This window comes from Panthera tigris, chromosome E3, assembly GCF_018350195.1.
Source record: "Panthera tigris isolate Pti1 chromosome E3, P.tigris_Pti1_mat1.1, whole genome shotgun sequence".
In the NCBI taxonomy this organism is placed as follows: domain Eukaryota; kingdom Metazoa; phylum Chordata; class Mammalia; order Carnivora; family Felidae; genus Panthera; species Panthera tigris.
The window spans coordinates 35,058,400-35,081,043 of record NC_056675.1 but is presented as its reverse complement, the minus strand read 5'-3'; the positions used below and the strand labels follow the sequence as shown (position 1 = coordinate 35,081,043).

The window sequence follows — 22,644 nt, the reverse complement described above, 5'->3', positions numbered from 1 at the left end:
AGAGAGAAGAAAGATAAAAAATGATGATGGATGGATGGATGGATGGATCGATCAATGGATATATAGACAGGTAGGTAAGTAGGTAAGTAGGTAGGTAGATAGATACATAGAAGGTTTCAAGGAAATGAGGAAAATAAAGGCAGATGAGAGAAACGTGATTTAAGATAGTCTTAGATACCTCTGAGAAATCTGTTTCTGTGAGAAAATGAAAGGCCATTGGCATAACTTAGAGTCTTGGAGAGTTCCATCAAAATTAATCAGTGGGTCAACATTCAGTGAGTGGTGTGTCACAGGCCTGTGTGCAAAAGGGAGTATTTAAGGGACCTCATAAGGACATATACAAGAAACAAAATCTTACTTCACTAGTAACAAAAAGACCCTGTCTCCACTATCTGGAAAAGGTAGGGACATGAGCAGGGTGTAAGATGGGGAGCAAAGGGACGAAGAAAAAGAGTAATAAATTCATAATTTAATTATTCATTTAGTATGGGTCCTTATGTACTTCTTTCACAAATCTAGACTTCTGTGAAGGACTAGGGAAGGAGACCATTAAATATGTCAATATAATCCTGAAACTTTAATTTCAACCAGTTTTCTCTATTTGGGGCTTGATTCCAAGGTCTAGAAATGTAGACATTAGTTCCCATGTTGGGTATTTTTTTTTTAGGAAGTAGTGGAATTTTAGTTGGTCAAACTGAAGTCATTTTCCACATTCATAAAACACATTTTCTGAAATGTGCCAGATAATTTTTATTTTTATATCACTATAGAAATTCCTATATGACAAGATGTGGTTAATGTAAGAGAGGAAGGGGTCAGTGTGAAGTTTCAGAAACCGTTGGGGCAACACATCTCAGAATTTTATGTGTCTTTCTGGTGAAAATGGGGCCAGACATTTGCATTAATAAGCCTCCCAGGTATGCAAGCATAGCACTTTGAAAAATCCTATCTTAAGACCATCCTGGGGGCTGTAAAGTTGCCAGCTTATTCAAGTTGGATGAAAACTCTTAGAAACAGAAAATTCTTGAAAAGTTGTAGAAAGTTCTTTGGTCCATCCAGGGGCCTGTCTCTTGAGATATTGAACCTGGGTGTTCCTTAAAGGATGAGTAGTTTGTGGCTACCTCTTGGCTGGTCTTACAGGTGCATCACTTAGGTCAGATGATAGGATGTCCTACCCCTTCATCTGGGAAGAGCTTTCCATGTCAGAAATACCTTCTCTCACATCCCACCTTTCACCATTGCCTTTTCTCAGGAGCATTTGTTAAAAGACCCCGGGTGTTTTACCCTCAGCCCAAGGACACAAAGTTTTCCATAAAAGGCAGCACACCTGACCTTCTTTATCTTTCAGGAATTCTATTTAATGGATGTTTTCATAAAGACTTAGCAGCAGGAGCAGGAAATGATTACCAAACCCTAAAATGTGGCCATTCTTTGGAGGTTGTTCCCTAAATGATGCCCAATGGGTGTGTAATGTGCACAGCTTCTCAATTTGCAAATATTCTTGTATGTTCTTTTCTTGAGTAAAAGTTCCTAAGGGGCCAGGATTCATTTGACAGAAAATGCTCCATCCAGAACACTGGGAAAATTACAGGATTCTGTTCCTCTTATACACAGGTTGTTTGAAAGTTACCTTAGATATCATGCATTGATTAAGAATTTTTATGGTTCCTGAATGTGCTGAAATGTATTCCACACTTAATCTCTAGTGGATAAATGTCATTTTCTTTGGGATGTAAAAAGCACTTCGGAATTCTCTGGGTCATAATTAGGAATGACAATTATCAGAATATGTATCCGCAAAGAATTCTGTTTATGTGAGCTTTCAAATTTGGAGGGACTAAATGCAAAGGGGCATATGACGGATTACCTAGCAGTGATCCATGAAAGAAGGCAAAAAATTTGCAATTATTACAGTGGTTCTACAGAATATTAGCATGGGAGAAAATTAATCACCACATCATTTTCAAAAAGTTCACCTGTAGCTGGTCAATAGTTTCCATACTATTAACTTGTATTGGCAGCCAATCAAAGAAAGGCATAAATCTGCCTTCCCAGATATAGGTTACAAATCATTTTTATGCATCCCCAGACTATATACCCTCTGAATATAAAATTAAAAAAATATATATACACCACCCCATTTGATTTGTGTTTCGCTTGTAGTGATATGAGTTGTTGAATCAAATGTGATAATCATGTTTTTGTGTATTTGTTTTAAGGCTGGAAATTGAATCCAGTTGTGGGTGCGGTCTACAGCCCCGAATTCTATGCAGGTAAAAATTTCCTCTGTGCATGACTTCTTCGTCTGTTCTCGATGTGTTTTGCCTGCTACTAGAGAATAGGTTTCATGAAATAATCTGAACCAAGTAAAATCCCTCTCCTCAGAAGTTCTGAGGGACTGTTGGTTTTTTTTTTTCCTAAAGCAAAACCAAAAGTGTTTAAAACCCTTTAAAAAATGAAGGGGCATCACGTATATGCGTTACACTGTCAGGTGTGCGTGGAGCCCCTGCTCCTTATGATGTTTTCCATTGATTTTACCTCAAAAAAGCATCGAGGCTTTGTTCAAGGGTATGTTGAACGAATGTGGAGCGGTTCTTGCCCACTTTTATTTAGTATCCCTCCATGTGTTTTTCGCCATACGTTTCCATGTGGGGTCGCATTTTTTTTTTCCTAGCGAAGCTGAGTTGGCTCACTTATTCCAATAATGTGTCAGTGAGTTGAAATTGCCAAGAGAAGGATTATTTAGAAAACGAGAAAAAAACGAAGTGGTCTTTCTTTCTCCATGTATCACATTTCCTTAGCAATTCCATATTCCTCTCTGCCCTGCCCTTCCGAGGGAAGTCTCTCCCCTTGGCCCTTCCCTGCTACCCTCCAGCTAGCGGTTGATGGGGAAATCCGTGTAGAAAACTTGGTCATCACATTTTGAGAGAGAATGACCCAGAAGAAGCAGTGGCTGAGACTGGTTCTGCTTGGCCTGTTACTTCTGCCTGTTATCGTGTTGTCCATTAACAAGGTTGCATTTGGGGTGCCTGGGTGGCTCAGTCAGTTGAGCATCCAACTTTGGCTCAGGTCATGATCTCACCCTGTGAGTTTGAGCCCCGCGTCGGACTCTGTGCTGGCAGCTCAGAGCCTGCAGCCTGCTTCAGATTCTGTGTCTCCCTCTCTCTCTTCTCCTCCGCTGCTCATGTTCTGTCTCTGTCTCAAAAATAAATAAAAACATTTAAAAAAATAATAAAAAAAATAAAAAAACAAGGTTGCGTTTAACACCTTAGAATTTTAGTAGTTTCCACGCGGGTATGGAAAAGAACCCTTTCTTTGATGGGGCCCTTGCTCTTTAATAAGGAGAAATAAATGACCCGTTGGTCTAGATCCACTCACTTAGTGACCTCTTGATGGTAAGTAAGTCCTACCCCTTGCTTGGTTTCTTCCGGGATGCCTTCTGTCACTTTTCTGATCCTGAATCAACCCTAGTGCATGACAGGGGAATATGGGATATTCGGATAGCTATCCAGCAGAGTAATCAACTTGACAAAGAAAAAAATGGTAAATCTGGGAAGACCCAAGATGATAGGTGAGTTCTGGATTTTGGACAGGCAATGTTTGTTCCTCACATGTGGTTTCTACCACAAGCCTGGGTGAAGTCCAGCAGCTCTATGCCTGTAAAGTAGCTGTGCTGATTCTTATTGGGGGAGCAAAAACTTAGCTGTAAGTCTTTCCATGGTTGTATGGTGGAACTCATCCACTGAGAGGACATTTAGCAAAGTGGGGAATGTAAACACTGTACTCAGCCCAGGTTCGAATCCTGGCCAGCTGTGTGACTCTAGGCAAGTTACTTAACCTCTCTGTGCCTCAGTGTCTTCATCTGTTAAGCGGAAGATGATAATAGTAACAAACTCACAGGTGTTTATTAGAATTAAATGGGTTAATATGTGAAGAGTGTTTGGTGCATAGCAAGCAATACATAAACATTGGGCAAATGAAAGCAAATAAATGAACGTTCCCCTCTCTGCCATAAGGGCATTATTCTCCCCAGAATAATGAGTCCAGAACAAGAAGCAAGAAGTCATCTGATAAGATAGGGTATGAATGTGTGACTTGGGATAGGGAGAGGAAGTCAATGTTTCTGGTCCCATGCAGTGTAGTTTCTGGTCATCTGACCTAAGCAACCAAAATAACACCAAACCTCTCCTTTAGAAGGGATTTCAGACCTCACTGCATATCTGTGGGTATTGAAGAGGACGTTAAGACAGAAGAATCCATTCACACTGACTTGTATATACAAGAATAAATTAACCTGCATGACTTTTAGAAGGTTAGAACAGCCATTCAGATCAGCCCTGAGCCCAGCTGCAGAAGTTACATCATGGGAGTAGTGGCTACGAACAAGTTACAATAAAGATTAATATTTACTTGAATATTATCTGTGGTCAGGCACTGTTCCAAGCACTTTACCTTAATTAATGTATTTAAATCCTCACGGTGGTTTTCCAAGTGAGAAAACTAAAGTACATAGAGTACGAGGGCACCTGGGTGGCGTGGTTGGTTAAGTGTCTGACTCTTGATCTCAGCTCAGGTCATGATCTCACAGTTTGTGAGTTCGAGCCCCACATCCGGATCTCTGCTGGTGGTGCAAAGCCTGCTTCGGATTCTCTCTCTCCCTCTCTCTCTCCGCACCTCTCCCGCTTGTTCTCTCCCTTTCTCTCTCTCTCTAAAAATAAATAAATAAACTTAAAAAAAATAAAGTACATAGACTACCTTAGCACTAAAGGGCTAAGATTTCAAGTGGGTAAGAAGCTAGCTAGACTGTAAAACCAAGAGCCTGGGTTCTTTACAACCGGGTTAATATGGCTTCTTTATTTTTTTGTGTGGATACTAGAAGTCATACTTCTTCTTGAGTGTGGCCTGTGGTGGTAGATCAGGCAACTACAGCTCTATGTCCCAACCAGTCCCAGTTAAAGAAGAGGAGTGAAATAATAATGTTGGGTTATTCCAACAGCCACGGCCACCATATCCTCCACATTCAGATGAGTTAACTGGTTCTGTCAGGGGCAGTTTTAAGGAGTCCACGCACCCAAATAATTATTTCTACGAGATGCTCCAATAAACTTAAATCTAAAAAAAGGGGGGGGCATGAATAAGTGTCACTTGAGAAATCTGTATATGCATATGTTAGTGTTGCTACTACCTGGGGTATCCTTAATAATCAGGAACTTTCTCTTTCTGCCTATATTATCTGTATATGGAGGTCAACAGAGTTCATGATATTCAGAAATGTGGGGAAATGTTGCTGCAAATCCAACACTCAGAACAAGTCCTTTGAAATATTTGAAGACCCATAAACGCTGAGAATCTAGCTAGCTTACGTCAAAAGTTACGGGCACCTTAATGCATAGATGCAAATACGGATGTGGCGTGTATTCATTTCCCTATGCAGGTATACTTACTAACGTCATCCACTTGAATATCCACGGCTAAGGATTTAGGGGGCTTTGTGAATTCCCCCAACTATAAACACAGCCTGGATTTCTCTTGCAATTTCCAGCATGCCTCAAAGCCGAAATGAAGACCTTGTCATTGATTCGCTGTGGATATTTAGCAAGCCAACCCTGTATCTGCCTGAGATAGAAAGCCAGGCTTATTAGGCACTTTTCTATATAAGATTTTGTGTTAATGACAAATATCATGATATTCCCATAGTATAATTATCGATTTTCTGAAGCTTATGCAGAATTAACAACCCAGCCTCCAATTGTCTCTCAGAACGGGGCATGAAAAGTTCACATATTTTGTAAATTAAAATCAATATTTTCAATCTCTCCTAAAGGTAATTTTCCTAATTTAGTGGACTTTTCCCTAACATTTATTTTCTCTTTAATTATAAAATGGCAGGTTATTGATTTTCGTATATAACCTCTTGACGCCCTGAGTGCATTTTTATTGCTAACGCAGGGTTGGGGTGGAGAGGGCAGAAGCACCTCTTAATGAGGATCTTTAATTACCAGCTGAACAGTATTAATTTGCTTTGATAAATTATGACGCACACTTTCCCTCACACACACATAGCAGGGGAAGCATTTAGAAAGACGTTGTGGAAGGCCTTTCATTTCGGGTGTTTTTCTGAACTCTTACCAAGTCCTACCTGGAAGAATGCTCAATCCAAAACTAGTCTTCAGAAGCAGGTATGCATAAATAGGCATATCCTATGAATCTCCTCCAAAGACAAGTGGATGTTTTCCTACAAAGCTGCAAGGCATTGATTATTTGCTTACATCTAATCATCCTTGGGATCCTTGGGGCTTATTCTCAAGATAAATCATTGATAAGTCAATTAAAAAAAAATGTCCAGGTAGATCTCAAAGACTTTAGCCAGCATCTAAGACCATTCCATTTTAGACTTATAAAAAAATTGAAGGCATTAAATCAAAGTACACTACCTGCAAATTATGCATTCCCAGTAGCATGCTTCAAGTTACTTAATATAATTAGAAATAGTGTTTCTAATCATCTCAATGAGGAGGCATCAAAAGGGGTTCCCCCTTCATTGTGAGCCGTTCCATTACTATCTAATAAAAAGATTAAAAAAAAAAAAACAGTGGTGACTTTTACGGAGAATCATGATATCTGGCCAATGAAACTGTTGATTGAAAGCACACACCTTTAATCTTCATACATAAGTAAAACAAAGTAAAAATAAATAACAGAAGGTTATACACAGTTGTCGACACAGTACTGACAAATGGCAAATTCGTCCGTTTCTCAATTGCCGGTAAGACGGCAGAGAAGCTCACTCACACCGTATATCATATCTGCCAACTCATTTCTGTGATTAAATATTCCATCAGTGGGGCTATAAGGCGGCAAAGCTTAACAAGATTCATAAGATGCACCACTTGAACACACATAACTCACTTCCGTGGATGTGAGTTTGTACACCCCGCCTGCAAAGGAAAATTGGAATTGAGTTAAATTACTCCACGAGTCAATAGGGAAAGGAAAAGACCTACCAATGCAATGCAAACCTGAGATGCAGGTTAGGTCCCAATGATAACAAAGTAGAGAGATGCAGGGTGAATCAACTTAGAAACCTTGAAGATGGTGGTGAACTCTCTTCTTGGAATACCATTATTATTAGCAGTTTTGGGTTTTTTTGCAAGGGGGGGTAGGAAGCAATCCTTAATTGGACATTCCTCCTAAAAATAAACGTTTCTGGTTTCAAGACTGGGGGGGAAGTACTAAAAGAAGCAGGCTTGGCTGCAAAGTCACATTTTAAAGGTGGTCAGGTCTTGAAACTGGGTTATCCTGGGGTGATAGGGAGGATCAGATAAGATAATGAGTGGAAAAGAATTTTATAGACTGTAAAGTAAAATCAAAATATAGGAGATTAGTGTGATCACCGAAGTTCCCTAGATTGTTTGTGTCCACATCGGTAAAAACCTGCCCACAGACCACATGCCTTGATATCAGGCTAGATGATGGGAAAGTGGATTGGGATCTCAATATGAAGTTTAAAAATGAAGAGGTTGGATGTAGCACTCTGTGATTGCTTATCTCGAAAGGGCAGCTGTATTTGACCTTGGATTACCCGTACAAAGGTATTGGTTTTCTATGGGCTTTTGGCCACTGTGAACCATGATTCACATATAAGAATTGAGTCAAAAGAAGGTAGATGTAGGTCTCCCCCCTGGTGGCTCCCCCCATAAGGGGTCATAGAGAGAATGACCTTTAGCCGCACTTTTGGATGGACTTCTTTCCAATTCCCCTCCTGCAGTTTGGGTACAATAGCATCTGAAAAAAAGTAAGACTGTCAGAACCTGTGATAACTGGGGTTCCTGACACAGGCTGCTTTCCTTTTATTGGCCACCATCCCAGACTTGGGTTGGGCTTGGAATGATGTGCCCAAATCCCGGGTACAGCATATGCGTTTGGGGTGACTACCTTAGCATCCTGAAAGAACGTGATGTGGGTCTGAAAGGTGTCTGCTACCACTCGGAACCCCTGAAAGCAGCTAACATTCGGGCATCCCCAGTGGCTCTAACGATGCCCACATCCACCCAAAGGACCAGCCTCGACCAGACTCAGAGCAATGGTGCCTCATGAACAGTGACCTTTGGCTCTGCAGTGTTGTGTATAATTCACACATCTGCCAGATTCAAATGCAGTGCACTTCAGTGAACTGAAACAGAAGAGTCCAGATTGAAGTCCCCAAGCAAAGGATTTTCAGCCTAGAAATGTTCCACTTCAAAGACTTTATCTCGTACATCTGTTTACCTCCGCCTCCCCTTTTGGTTGCAATTCACTTGCCTTCTCCCTTCCCCTTTCCCCATCTGTCTTATCAGATTGCACTCTATCCTTGCCCACATTTGGCCATAGTTTTTACCGGTGTCCTTCCTTCCCTGCCCCACGGAAGGAATGCAGCTCAGCTTGGATGGAATCTTTGGGGAATTTTGATCTTCAAATAGGATCAGAACTGGATTATGTGCTCAGAACTACACTTCCTCGATAAAATTAGTTCTCATTCTGTTGCACGGAAAGTCTACCAAGGAGGCCTCCCCCAAGCAGGAAGTGACAGGACTCTTAAAGGAGAAGCCCTGAGTCGGCACCATGGGAGGAAGACGAGGTTTGCCTTTCTGGCTCTGTATCGATTTCAAAGGGAGCAACCCAAAACATCAGCAACAATAAATAAGCCGCTCTGGGCACTGACCCGAGCCAGGCACCATGCAAAACACCTTGCCTCTCCTTGAATCCTCATAAAAATGTTATAGCATTCTCTTCAGTATGGAAATTTTGAAACCAGGGCTTACTGAAGAGTTTATCTCATTCCTTATGTCACAGAACTAGTATGTAAAAAAAATAGGTTTCTTATATAAAGGTCTTTTTTTCTGACCTCAGAGCCCACACTTTCCATTACCTTGTTCAGCTTACTCAGTAGGACTAGACTGGGATATGCCTGCCGTGTCTTCTATCCTGGAGGTCATAGAACATACTGAAAATGAATACAACTATCTGTGCATGTAATATTATTTGCTGCACGCCAGACTCCACGTTGGGATCTCCACATATGTTTACAGAGATTACAACTTTGGAGGACAAGTGTCATTTCCTTCATTCTACAGATAAATTAGATATCTAGTAACGTTACGTTGTACAAGGCTGTTGACTTCAAAACTTAAAGAGCTCAGTCCAAAGCCCAATCTCAGTGATTCCAAAGCCCATCCCATTTTATTACACATTACCTCCCACATATGCTTTCGTTAATCCAGTATCTTGGATTAATGATTCTTAACTGGCAATAATTTTGCCATCTACCCCCCCCCCAGAGGAACTGGGAAATTCCAGGAGACATTTTTTCATTGTCACATATTGAGGGGGGGAGGGCATGGGGTGTTGGCTACTGGCATCTAGGGGGTGGAGGCCAAGGATGCCGCATAACATCCCACCATGCACAAGACAGCCCCCACCACAAAGAATGATCTGGTGTAAAATGCTGATATTGCTGGGGTCGGGAACCGCTGTCCTGACAGAAGCAGATTAGTAAAAATGTCACATAAGCACCAAATATCTTTCTCAAGCCCTACCAGTAGCTCCTGCTAAAGATGGATAAGCATCTGTAGTCATCAGTGGCAATCGAAAAGGGACCTTCGTTCAAATGTTTCCTCTTCTGGGCATTACTTTGTGATTTTTGACTCCAGAATGGAAAAAGCATATAGCTTGATTGTATGCTGCAGAACTGTGTCAGGGGTCCATGAGACCATCCTCAGGCTCTGTGTTTGCTTAGATGTGCTCTTAGGGACTCAGCAAGGCTCTTTTAGTCACAGTTCTGATTTATTACAAAAGGATACAGATTAAAAGTCAGCAAAGGAAGTGGCACCTGGATGGCTCAGTCGGTTAAGCATCCGACTTCAGCTCAGGTCATGATCTCACAATTCAAGGATTTGAGCCCCACATTGGGCTCTGTGCTGACAGCTCAGAGCCTGGAGCCTGCTTCAGATTCTCTGTCTCCCTCTCTCTCTGCCCCTTCCCTTCTCATGTTCGCTCTCTCTCTCACTCTCAAAAATGAATAAACATTAATTTTTTTTTTTAAGAAGTCAGCAAAGGAAAAGAGCAAATGAGTTAGAATCCAGAAGAAACCAGGCAGAAGCCTCTGGGTGCACCCTTCCAGTGGAAGTACGCCTAACTTTCCCTGCAGTGGTGCCTGATGACAAACACAAAGTGCCATCAGCTGGATGTCAGTCCGCTTCCTGGGAGGCAGCCCCATAGATGTGGAGCCCCCGTATGACTGACCTCAACTACTCAAACCATAGCCCAAAGAGCAAAAGGAAGTATTCACCATAAATCACATTGCTACCAGAAACTATCTTATCAAACTGGTACTGTGTGGCCCAAGGCCTCAGGCACCCAAAAACAGTTTTGTCAGGTAGAATATTCCAAGGGTTTACAACTCATCTACCAGGAGGTGTCCAAGGGCCAGTCCTGAAGACAAGCATCCTGGGGGGAATGTGCAGGGTTTAAGCAGCCCAGACCTGTGGAGTTACCCTTTTCCTACACAACAGAAGGAAGAGGGGGAGGGGTGGGGTCGAGGAGGTAGAGAAGGAGAAGGAGAAGAAAGAGGAGGGGAGGGGGAGGAGGAAAAAGAAGAAGGAGGAGAGAGAGGCCGGTGGGGGAGAAGAAGGAGAAGCTGGTTGCGAACTCAGAATACAGAGCTCATATATATATAAGGTCATGAATGTAGTCAGGGGGAAGGATGGTATAAGATGAGACTTACCACTGCGTGTGTTGGTTCTAGGAGAAAAGATCAAGCTGGATTTAGTTATGAAAGAGAGAAAAAAAATGTGTGGCTTTTCACTTAGAGCAGGAGTCTGCAAATGTCTTCAATAAAGGGCCAGTCAGTGAATATGTGCAGCTGTGTGGGCGGGCAGACTCGCAGTGCCGAAGGCCTGTGAAATGCCAGGTAGTGTGGTAAGCACTGGGGGAGCCCCTCATCCCTCTGAAGTTCCTTAGAGCATTGAGAGCGGCAGAAAGATAAACTTAATGTATAATAAATGATGATGCCTGCCCACCAGAACGCTAAAAAAAGAACAACCCTTTCTGCATTAGGAGCTAGAGAGGGGGTATTAATTGGGTTTTGAAGGATAAGGAAGAGTTCTCCTGGGAGGAAAATGAAGAAAGATCTTTGTGGTGGGTGAGTTAGAAGGAGTTTGGTAGAACCCAGAAGGGTTTCTCAACCTTTATCTGCAGAATCCACTGAGAAGTATTAAAATAAAAAAAAAAAAAAATACAGGTGCTTGATCTGCACTGGATATAGAGATTTCTGTGGCAAAATCAGGTTCCCCCCCAAAGCTGAGAAGTACTGATCTGTTGAGATCAGAGGGTACCTTCTAGAGGAAAGTTGCAAAAGCCCTGACAATACTATATAAAAGGAATGTGGATTCTGGAATCTGTCGTTTGAGTGACAGGCAACCATTGAAAACTCTGATAATTAAAACATAGAATAAAACGAACAAGACCACCGAGCGATGAGTTAGCACTCCTATCTGCACTTGAAACAAATAATAGTCTTATCATGAGGACTCTTACAAATCTGTGAACCAAGCCCTAAAAGGCTGAAAGAGGTTAAACCGAATCAGCAACTTCTCAGCCGTTGTAGAGATCAGGCCCCAGGATCACTAAGCCAATGCCTGACACCGAGGCTATTATAAAACTTGTTTTCTGGCTTTGTCCCGATCTCTTCCTAGAAAAGCAAATCTGCAGACTTTAAAAATGACACGATTTCATTTTTCTTTTTTTACTGTTTTAACTTGTGTTGCCATTCGATTATAAATCACGTAGTTTTAGTGCTTCCCACTTTTCGCGTTCTTGTCAAAATTTATAGTTCAGTGTTATTCGCCCGACCAATTAAGTTGTATATAAATAAAGACGAATTGGCCAAATATTGTTTAATACCCTGTATGTTAATTATATGTAGATAATCATTCTCTAAGCATCAAATGAAGCCGTCTTTTAAAAACGTAGTGTTGAAGAACCAACAACACAAATAGCAAAATCCTACTTAAATTAACTACGTGGGTGACAGTTAATGCATTTCTAGAACTTCTGTGGACCTGTTACAACCCATTACAGTCGAAATATTGGTTCATGAAAAATTAATAAAGCCAATGGAAGATGGAACCCAGCATCTGTATTAGCTGTTTACACGAAAAGAATCAGGCAGAATTAATTATGCCGTATGCTACAATCTAATGAGTTTTTCATTAAACAGTATACGATTACGGAGACTGAACAAGGATTATTCAGAGAATAATGCCAAAGGCTGTTTTTTTTTTATTTATTTTTTTATTTTTTGGAGGAGATTAAGTTAGTTAATGGGTTTTACATTTAAACCCAACGCAGAGGTTAATCGATCGCTTACCATTATATTAAACCCAGTGTCGTTTTAAAAACAGGAACACCCCAATATCACTGATATTTCCTCTGGGGGAAAAAAAAGATGAGTCTATTTGTGTGTTTCTAGTGTTTGTTTGATAGACATATGATATTGTAAAGACCTTCTGAATTAATTTTGTCATTTTTGAAAACCGTTTTGACCAGCTGAAATATTCTATTTGCTTTCAGCCCACGGGTGTGCGTGTGTGTGTTTGCGGTGTGGGAAGCTTGTTTAAACAAATGTATCTGATTTTTCTTTGGGAGATTCAAAGTGGAAGTACATTTTCTGCTCTTACCAAAAGAGTGGGGTCAGGAGTTTAAACCTAAACTGGGATGGGAAGGACACTCTGGATGAATCTCTACCCCCATTCCACAAATACTTCCAGTTCCCCCTAAAATACAGCTCTGTACTAGCAAGTGAAATAGAAGAGGGGTCCCAAGGGAAAGCCATCTAGGGGGGTTTGGGGCTTCTGCAGCATCTCAGAGGTTCTTATCCCTAGGAAGAAGAGAGAAAGAAACAGGGAGAGAGGAAGAGAGAAAGAGAGAGGGAGAGAGAGAGAAAGGCAGTCTGGGTGATTTGTAGAGACTTGTAAACTCCACACATTTTAGCTGAAGTGCAATTTCTCATTTGTTTCCTTCATAATAGATTAAAAGCTAAAATGTCTTTACGAGATGCAAGATGAATGTAGTTGAAGGGGGTCACATCTCAGTTCCAGGGAGGAGTGTCCTCTCCCCATCCCCCTTTGAGGCCCCGCCACAAGGCGATTTGGGGCCCACACCCATGCAGCCCCATCTCCTGATTCCTCAAGAGAAGCCAGACACCTGTCTTGTGACATGAAATTTCCCCAGTGTAAGTGTTGGCAATTAATTCCCAACCTTAAAATGCTCTCCATTCATTGTTATGTGTAGCATTCTGAGGCCACACCCTACAGTTCAGCAGCCGTCAACGTGCTTCCCCATTCTTCAAGGAACAGTGGGACAAAAGTAGTCCCAAAGTGCTGTATTTGGGGATTCAAAGTCATAGTAATATAATAATACTGTATGTTCTTTATATATATTATTCAGTAATAATTCTTATTACTGGGGCCACTTACTATCTACAATTTGTCAAATCCTTCCGTGTAGCAGATCTGATCCTTTCAATTCTCAGTGAAGTAGGGTTTTTTTGTCCCTATTTTACAGATGTGAAAACCAAGTCTGGGATGTTAAAGGACTTGCAGAAGATCAAAGAAACTTACACTTAGTGAGGCCAGAACACAAAACTAAGCGTTAAAACTCTCAAAGCTCATGCTTTTTCAGCTGCACTGTGAGACCTTGAGAGTTCACCATTTCTCCGCCCTCTTACTTCCTTACATTCCTCCCTGTCTTACTGAGATCTTGCAAGTGGGATTTTCTTATCTATAGAAGATACATCCTGCCCAGAGGCTTCCTTGGTTGGATTTAAAACCCTATCACAGATTCTTAAATGTGATCATGAGGTTCTAGCAAACATTTTTAGCCTGGAAGAGTCAGGTGTTTCCAGCCAGAAGGCAACTGTGGAAGTGTTTGATGTGGCTTTAGTGCAAATGGGGTAGATTTATCACCCCACTGTTGGAGAGGATGTTTCAACACCTAAAGACCTAGGATCACCATTAATAAGCAGATGTAGCTTCGTTAGTGAGTCTGAGCTCCGGAGTCGCACCAAGCTGACTCAGATTTGTTTGGTCTCCTATTTTTCTCTCTCTGGGCCTTACCTTCCGTGTGGGTTTGATAAGAAAAAGAAAAAACAAATCATAGTGTGTGCACGGCATACCTGGTTCAATACCTGAAACTCAGTGGCATCATTAATATTAGCTGTACTTGACTTCGCTTAAGCATTTTACTATTGTTAGCAGCCTAGGGCATCCCCTGGGAGCAGATTAGAAATGCAGATTCTCATGACCCACTGCAGATGAGAATATGCATTGTAAAATCGTCCCCAGGTGATTCAGCACCCCTTAGAATGTTAGAAGCAAGGCTCTATCTAAGGTTGCCCTGACCTAAATACTAAGGGCCATAACCCTGAAGGCCAAATACCTTAGGAGAGAAAAGTGTTTCCATTGTTTTCATTATGGTTACCTTGCTGGCCTTCCACAAATATCTTACAGGACAATTTTTTTCTTGTTGTTTTATTGTCGTGAACAGCAATGAATCAGAAAGAAAATTTTGGCGAGCGTTCAAAGAATATGTCTTTAAATTTGGGGGGTTGATTGTTTTTAACAAAAATGAAATAAAGTTAAATTTTAGAAAGTACTGATCGAATGATATTCTCTGAAATAGTCAGTGACAGCTTGCCAGGGAGGGACTAATGCAGTCCCTTTGGTGTCTTCCAAACAGAAAGGGGACATTAGAACAGGGGTCAGCAAACCTTTCCTGTAAAGGTCTGGAGAGTGAATATTTTAGCCTTTGTGGGCAATAAGGTGTCTGCTGTAACTGCTCAGCTCTGTCTTGTAGGATAAAAACAGTCATAAGTAATATGTAAAGGAACAAGTGTGGCTGTATTCCAAGAACACTTTCTTGATAGATACTGAAATTTGAATTTTATGTGATTTTTCACTTTGTCACCAAATATTGTCCTATACTATGGATTGCTTTTCAACCATATAAAAATGTAAAAAAACATTCTTAGATCACAGTCCATCCAAAAACAGTGCTAGGCTGGATTTGGCCAAAAGGCTCTAGTTTGCCTCCACCTGATTTAGAAGATGAGCCTTAAATCCATGGGTCCAGGAATCTGGTTGGTTTGACTTGCATTCAGCACTGTAAGATTTCTATCTGTGTGACCTTGGGCAAAACTCTCTATGTCTCAGTATCCTCATCTATTAAATAGATGTAATGATAGTACCTGTCTTACAGGATTCATAGTAGGGGATAATAATCCAAATTAAGCATCAAGTGGGTTTGCTTAGTACTTATCGGGTATTTGATAAGTAACTTTTGGAATTGCTACCACTGATGTGTTTATTATCATATTGCGTCAATGGAATATTTTCTGTAAAAACCACTCTTAGCCAGAATTTTGGTGGCAGAAAAATAAGAGCAGTTCAAGTAAGTCATTGCAGTTTTTTAGTCACAGATAATCAGGGAGGAAGTTGTACAGAGATCCTCATAGTATTCCTGGAACTTTTTTTGTTTTTGTTTTTGTTTTTTTGGTACAGTCTGAAATTATGTCAAAAAAAAAAGTGAAAAGAAAAAAAAAGGAAGAGATCATGTATTTCTTTTTAATTATTATGAAAATCCAAACTTGTATAATAAATTGGAGTGAGAGATTATTTATACTGTATACAGATTCACTTCAGGGCTCCTTTAACTATGGAAGTCCCCTGGTTCAATTAAAACATGATTCACTTTATAAGACTGAAATATACAGACAGATTTTCTGCAACATCTGTGCCTAAATGCAAATACCTCAGTATTTAAAGTTGGGCCATAACCCTTCAGAGAGGCTCATCTTTCAGGCATGTATAAAAGCATTAAGTATTAGCTGTGAAAATACTCTTACATGGGTTAGCTGAATGCTGGTCTATGTTGAAAAATGCATAACTAAAGGGGCACCTGAGCAGCTCAGTCTGTTAAGTGTCCAACTTCAGCTCAGGTCAAGATGTCGAGGTTCATGAGTTCTGGCCCCTCATCGGGCTCTGTGCTGACAGCTCAGAGCCTGGAGCCTGCTTCAGATTCATTGTCTCCCTCTCTCTCTGCCCCTTGCCTGCTTGTACTCTGTCTCTCTCTGTCTCTCAAAAATAAATAAGCATTAAAAACAATTTTTTTAATGCATATCTGAGGTGGGGGGAAAGGTATCTATAGCTCAGGGGGACTTTGGATAAATGTGTTGATTGGAGGCAATAACCTCCATGGACTGGGACCACATGGCTCCCTCCCAGACCTCTATATCTAGCATCTAAGTTTGGTGCTTGAATGGCCCTCACGTAGTACAGAGCCTCACTGATCCTCAGGGCAGAGCTCCCATGAGGCAGGTAGGTGTATTAGTGTGTTGGGGTTGTCATGCCAAGGCACCACTGACTGGGTGGCTTGAACAACATAAATTTATTTTCTCACAGTTCTAGAGGCAAGAGGTTCAAGATCAACGGGTGGGCAGAGTTGGTTTCTTCTGAGGCCTCTCTCCTTGACTGGTAGATGGCCATCTTCTCCCCGAATCCTCACATGGTCTGTGTCCTAATGTACTCTTCTTATAAGGACATCAGTGACACGGAATTAGGGTCTACCTTAATTTTAATCTAATTACCTCTTTAAAGAGCCTATGTCCAAATACAGTCACGTCCTGAGGTCCTGGGGGTTAGGACTAAACTGTATGAATTTGGAGGGAACACGCTTCAGTCCATAAAAGTAGGGCAGAAATGAGAATGTCTTCATCTGGATGGGAAATCAAGTGTGGCCTCCCTAGGATTATGCTGTTGGTGACTTTGCATACCTTCTTTGCATACCTCTTTGCAGCCCACCTGCAAAGAGTTTGACAGATTAGTTAGGACTGGGTGTTGTTACTCTTTGGTCGAAATGCCAAAAAAGCAGAGACGAAAGTTGTCAGCATACAAAAAGCGAAGATAAAAAAATAAATAGGCTCTATCTCTTTGCCCACACAAGTTCTCAGACCAGATATATTCAGCCATTTTTACTTTTTATTCCTACACCTGTGGAAGATGCCCTTAGGCCCGGATTACTCAAAGTGCATCCACGGAGCAGGAGAATCCCCTGGGTTGCTGATCAGGAGTGCAGATTTCTGACCAGCCGAGTGGCGTTCTCTGGGAGTGGTGCCTTTGAAGGCACACGACTTATCATTCTTCCCAAGGGATTCCTAAAGTCTCCCAGGCTTGGAAAACCTCCCGTTTTAGGAAGGCAAGCACTCACAGCGCTGAGGTTTGGGGGACTGGCTCTCCATTGTTTCTCCAAGGGTGGTCCCCTGACAACAGGTGACACTGTTGAAAATGCAACCCTGGAAGTAGGACCTGGTTTTCTGTGTTTAAAAAATCCCCTAGGTGGTTTTGATGACGCAGGTGATTATAAGAACCAGCAGGGACTGAGGGCAGGGCATGACTGCCAGTCACCTTCTTAAAGTACCCCTCCTACGAAAAGGACCTTTGCGGGTTCCTCTTTCAGTAAACTATCTCTTTGTCACCTGCTCAGAGGTAGTTTTTCCAATTAGGACCAATGTTTTCCTGTTTATATATTTTTAAGTTTACTTATTTATTTTGAGGGGCGGGGGGGGGAGAGTGGGGGAGGGGCAGAGAGAGAGAGAGAGAGAGAGAATGAATCCCAAGCAGGCTCCATGCTGAAGCTCGGGGCTCAACCTCACGAACCATGAGATCATGACCTGAGCTAAAATCAAGAGTCAGCCTCTTAACCAACCCAGCCACCCAGGCGTCCCTCCTATTTGTATTCTAATTTAAAGCAATGCTTAAAAACTCCTTCTGTGACAATGGAAGTAAGGAGTCACTGATAAAATGAGTAATGTTCTAGAAGTCTAGATAGCTTGTTTCTCACCTGGAATTCGCCTCTGACTGATGATAAGTCTTTTCATAAATGACATCCTTGTTCTGTGCCATTTTTCCCGTCTCTAAAGAGGGAATAATAGTACCTGACACCGGTTATTAGGGAGGAATAAATGCAGTGTAAAAATTTTTTGGGCAAATATTGAATAAAGGCTTCCTTTTTTGTGTAGAAAATGAAAGTATTGTTTTTAGCTGTAATTACTATGACTATAGTAATACATTTTTAGTTATGACTGCAGTATATAACAAAAATATGGAATAACCAGTTTGCCAGTCAAAATGGTCACGCTTAATAAAAATTATGCCAAAATTACTTTTAAACTTTATTGATCTCAGCGAAGCAAAGTAAATAACCATGGTGTCTAAGGTTTTGGGGGTCAATTCAGACTCATTCTTTTGTTCACTTTCTTGTATATGTATTTGTTCCTGAACCTATGAGTACGAAAAGAGACAGTGTGTCGTTCTTTTGAAGGATGCATGAGGCTTAGTAGGTGTGGCCCCAGAACCCACACAGTGTCCGACAAGTGGTAGATGTCAATACGTGCCCACCAAATTAATGACCGTCCTTGGAAGCCACCTTTCCTTAGCTGAGCACTAGAGACAGAGAAGCTCTATACTGGTCTCCTGTGTTCATTCACCATTTGCCAACGTGGCTTTCCTCTTAGCCCTCTTTCCAGAGTCACTAGGCTAAGTGACATTGGAAAGCAGGATCCTAGCAAAGGGCTCCGTTTTCAAGTGACTCAGGATTAGCACAGAGATGCTTTGGAGGTTCAGACAGCACGTGAGACTCTCAGAACCTTCCACAGTAGGTCTTCCCCAATCCCCATTGGCTCTTGGAAGATTAATGAAGTGTTGTTGTTATCTTTGTGTCTTTCATTTTTTGTTTGTTTGTTTTTATTTCGGTAGAGATAGGAGCAGCTCTCCAAACATTCTAGCTCATCTGCACCTCGACGCTAGAGAAGTGAGCCACTCCAAGTTGCTAAGCAGTTGAGGTTGACATGGTCTTTGACAAGCAGTTTCTCTAACATGATTTTTTCCTTCTTTCTTCTTTCTTTCTTTCTTTCTTTTTTTTTTTTTTTTTTTTTTTTTGTGGAATTCAGAAAATACAGGAAGGGCCTAGTCATTCACACTGGGCTACTTGGAACTCTGCCTATTTGGTGCTAAAATGGAAGGGCAGACTTTCAAAACAGCCTCTCTTCGCTACCTTGCCCTCGTCCATTCTAATTGTACTTCTTGGGAGTGCCTGTCTGAAAGCCTGTAGTTCCTCTCATCAGGTTCCCCCGCTCCCCACCGCCCGCCTCTAAGCCTAGGTCCCAGGATCCATGGGGATGAAAGACGACTGAGACATGATTCGTGGCCTCTTGGAGTTGGTAGCATCCATGGTCAGACACTCATTAGATAGATCAGTGCAACAATCTAGAAAAGCAGAGGAAGGAAACTGAACTTGGCAAGTAGAGGCACGTAGATCTGGTTTCTAGGAGGCGAAGCCAGAGCAGAGTCCATAAGGGGGAGAAGAAGCAGCCTCTGTAAAGGCAGAGGTGTGAAAATGCACCTTTGTTCCAGCTGGTTTGACTCCAATTTCCTCACCTAAGAGTTGGCAGCAGAGTAGAAAGTTTAGATGCTTCCTCTTCCCTGTCTGTGATAGGAATTACCCCTCTGAGACTTCTCCATGTCCCTCGAGGGGCCAAGAATGATCCCCACAGCTGTGGGAGTCTTCAGGTAAGAAGAAAGGGCTGGGTTTCCTACCTGAGACACAGACCTTGGCTCACTGTCTGTCAGCTGGAGGGTTCCGAATCCTGCCGGAGTGGCCCTGTAGATATGCTGGAATCTTGGATGCTGATGATGGTGGCATCACTGAGTATGACAGTCAAAGGCTCTGATTATTCCAAAGTGTCGGTCTGCCATGTAGAGCCAGTTCCTGCCAGGCACAGAACGAGGCTGCTTAGATTTCATATTAATCTGAGTCAACCTTAAAAGAACCAGAGAAGAGGAGGAAACAAGTGAATCCCGTAGATAGATAGGTTTATAACTCACTCCTTGTGGACTTTAGGCATGCACATCCCCAGCTATAAACAAGGGGCAAAAGCAGGTTCCCTCGGGAAAGATTGGTTGGACAAAGCACTATTTTTAGCAAAGAATCCAGAAGTGTCTTTACAAATATAATAATTTAATCATACTCATCAATCCTTCTGAAGGTCAGGTATTTTGCTACGGGCTGGGAATAGTTGAGAATGGTTTGGCTCTGACCCAGGGGAGGCTCACTGTGACTAAGACCAATATGTAAATGAAAAGTTTCAGCACAAGCGTGACAAAGGACTGACAAGGGAGATTTTTCTAAGTGTGATGGGAGTATAGAATGGGGAATGACCCATTAACTCCTGGGGACAAGGAAAAGGAGAGGAGATTTTAAGTGACACACTTGGAATTGGGGTGAGGTCTACATAAAATTAAACGTGAAATTCCCAGAATTCCTCCCTAGATGACATAAAGAGGTCAGTTTCATACGGTTGAACCTAACAGATGGAGCAGGAATGGCATGGATGTTTCATCCGTCCACCAGCTGATTAAATGGTAGCAACTGCCTAGAAGCTGTGTTAAGAAGGATTCTGAGGATTCCAGAATAGGAAAGGATACTGTGGAAATTGATGAACGGTCTGTCCTAGGTAGGGAATGATGTCCAGTGGTAGAAATTGAACACAGTTGCCATCTTTAAATTCTAAGGAGGAAAGCCCTCCTTCCTCTCCTCCCACAAAAGCCTGGATATTAGAGTAAAATTGCTTTATAAGCAAAGGCACAGAAGTCTGACAAGTATAGGATGTCACCATGGTGGCCGACAGTTCATGCTTAAATGGAGGTAAAAGGTCTATGTTGGGGGGATGGGGCATGGATGGAAAATGCAGTGCAAGAGGTTCATTAGAAAGCTGTATCACAAGGTGCCTTGAATGACCTTGTAAACACGCTTCATGCTGCCACATTGTACCTTATTATCTATTTGACTTACTTTTTGAAACCAACGCACATGACCCACCCCCACCCCCCAAAATGCATGGAGGTTACAATGTTCTTCTCTGCCTCTTTGTTTTTGTTTAATTCAAAGCATTCTCTCAAGAAAAGGTCACAGAGTACTAAGAGAACATACAATAAATACTTTGCAAATTAGAGGATGTTTTTTAGGTAAAATAAAAACCAAGTCCTGTGACAGTATAGGTTTTGTTTTACAAAGGTCAGAATTATTGCATAAAGAATTGGTTTTTTTTTCGCTACCAAGAGGACGTCCAAAGAAGTTATTTCAATCCAGTTTCTCAGAATCTACAGCATAAGAGCATTAGGAAAGCTTCATTATGCCCTGCCAGGATTTAGCTTTCTAGAGGGAATCTGTGTTGTGTCCCAATGGGATTCTGTAAATTGCATTGAGAGTGTTGAAAATTGACCCTAAGGTTTTGACTGCACAATGCCGCAATGTCCTTCTGGATATATTTTTGCTACAACTGTGCTATGTTTCTTTTGAAACCACAGCCCGCCAAGAAACTTCAGATCTCATTTTGAAAAGTGGTTTTTAACCAGAAGTGGATAGGAGAGACCCATGGAATTTCTCACGGGTCCCCCCCTAGAAGGTGCTGATGTGGCAGCCATCGGTGTATCCTATAGAGATGTTACTGTGTATCTAAGGTTCTAGCAATGAGCAAGAACACAGAGATGGATGCGTCTGCAAAGTCAGACTCGGTACTCATTGATAAAGAAGAGCGGGGGTCAGGGCATGTCCTCCGGGTGGGTAGCCCATCCTGTTGGTTGATTTTGGACCCCATGCCCCAAAGATCTGGTGTTCAGTTTGTCTGCTGTTAATTGCCATACTATGCCAGTTTCTTGCCCAAACCAGAAGGACTTGCTGAGGAGAAATCAGACCATGTGAATGAAGTCCCCGCTTATATGTTGGTTAAGTTTTTTTCTTTTTTCTAATAAACTAGAAAGAACCATCACTTCAGCAAAGTCTGATCATGACTCAGGCCCAACCAGACTCTGAATACATTCACTGCCAAGAGGTCATTCACTCATACCCAGACTTTTGTGGGGGGCTCTTCTCCGGCTGTAAGTGTAGGATACCAGGGTAAGCGTCAGAAGGATCAGGGGACATTTCTTCAGATGGTCCATGGGCTGCTTCTCCTTGTCAAAGAATGGATCCATGTGGCTGAGCCAGTGAAGGAGGGAGGGATTGTAATAGAGCTTTGCTTTACCTGGAAATCATGTACAAAACCCAGGGAAACACAGGGAACAGAGGGTAGAAGTGGCATCTGCAGAAGCCTTCTCAGCCCTCCTCATGGGATCCATGCATCCTGGCTCCATACCTGAAGGATGGTGGAGCGGAGGTCATGGACCTGTGTTTCGTTTTTCACTTCAGGAAAGATGGCGGCCTCTTAATGGTTCACATGGCAATCCCTCTCTGCTTGGCAAACCCCCACTCACGCTGCAAGTTTTAACTATACTTCCTTTGGCCTTGGGAAAGATATTTTAGGATTCTAGAACCCCTTCGTGAGCAAGGGGGGGGGGAAGTCTCCAAGCATATGTAGGTGAGCTCACAGTAAGGCAGGCTTCTTCTCATGGGGGAAGCCTTCCGGCTGTGGCGATAGGTAGCGGATCCAAAACCAAATGGAGGCACTGCCCTTGCCCAGCCAGGCAAGTGAACAGAAAACACAGGAGCCCATTT

General features: G+C 42.0%; 1 protein-coding gene across 17 annotated transcripts in view; it reads left to right on the top strand.

Moving 5' to 3' along the window:
- Window positions 1-22,644, top strand: part of RBFOX1 (RNA binding fox-1 homolog 1) — a 1,530,248-nt gene that overhangs the window by 1,423,526 nt on the left and 84,078 nt on the right. For all 17 annotated transcript variants that reach the window (XM_042971117.1, XM_042971116.1, XM_042971113.1 and 14 more), the window contains one exon: window positions 2,220-2,273. In XM_042971117.1, coding sequence (XP_042827051.1) covers window positions 2,220-2,273 — 54 coding nt within the window. The remainder of the gene's footprint in view (window positions 1-2,219; window positions 2,274-22,644) is intronic.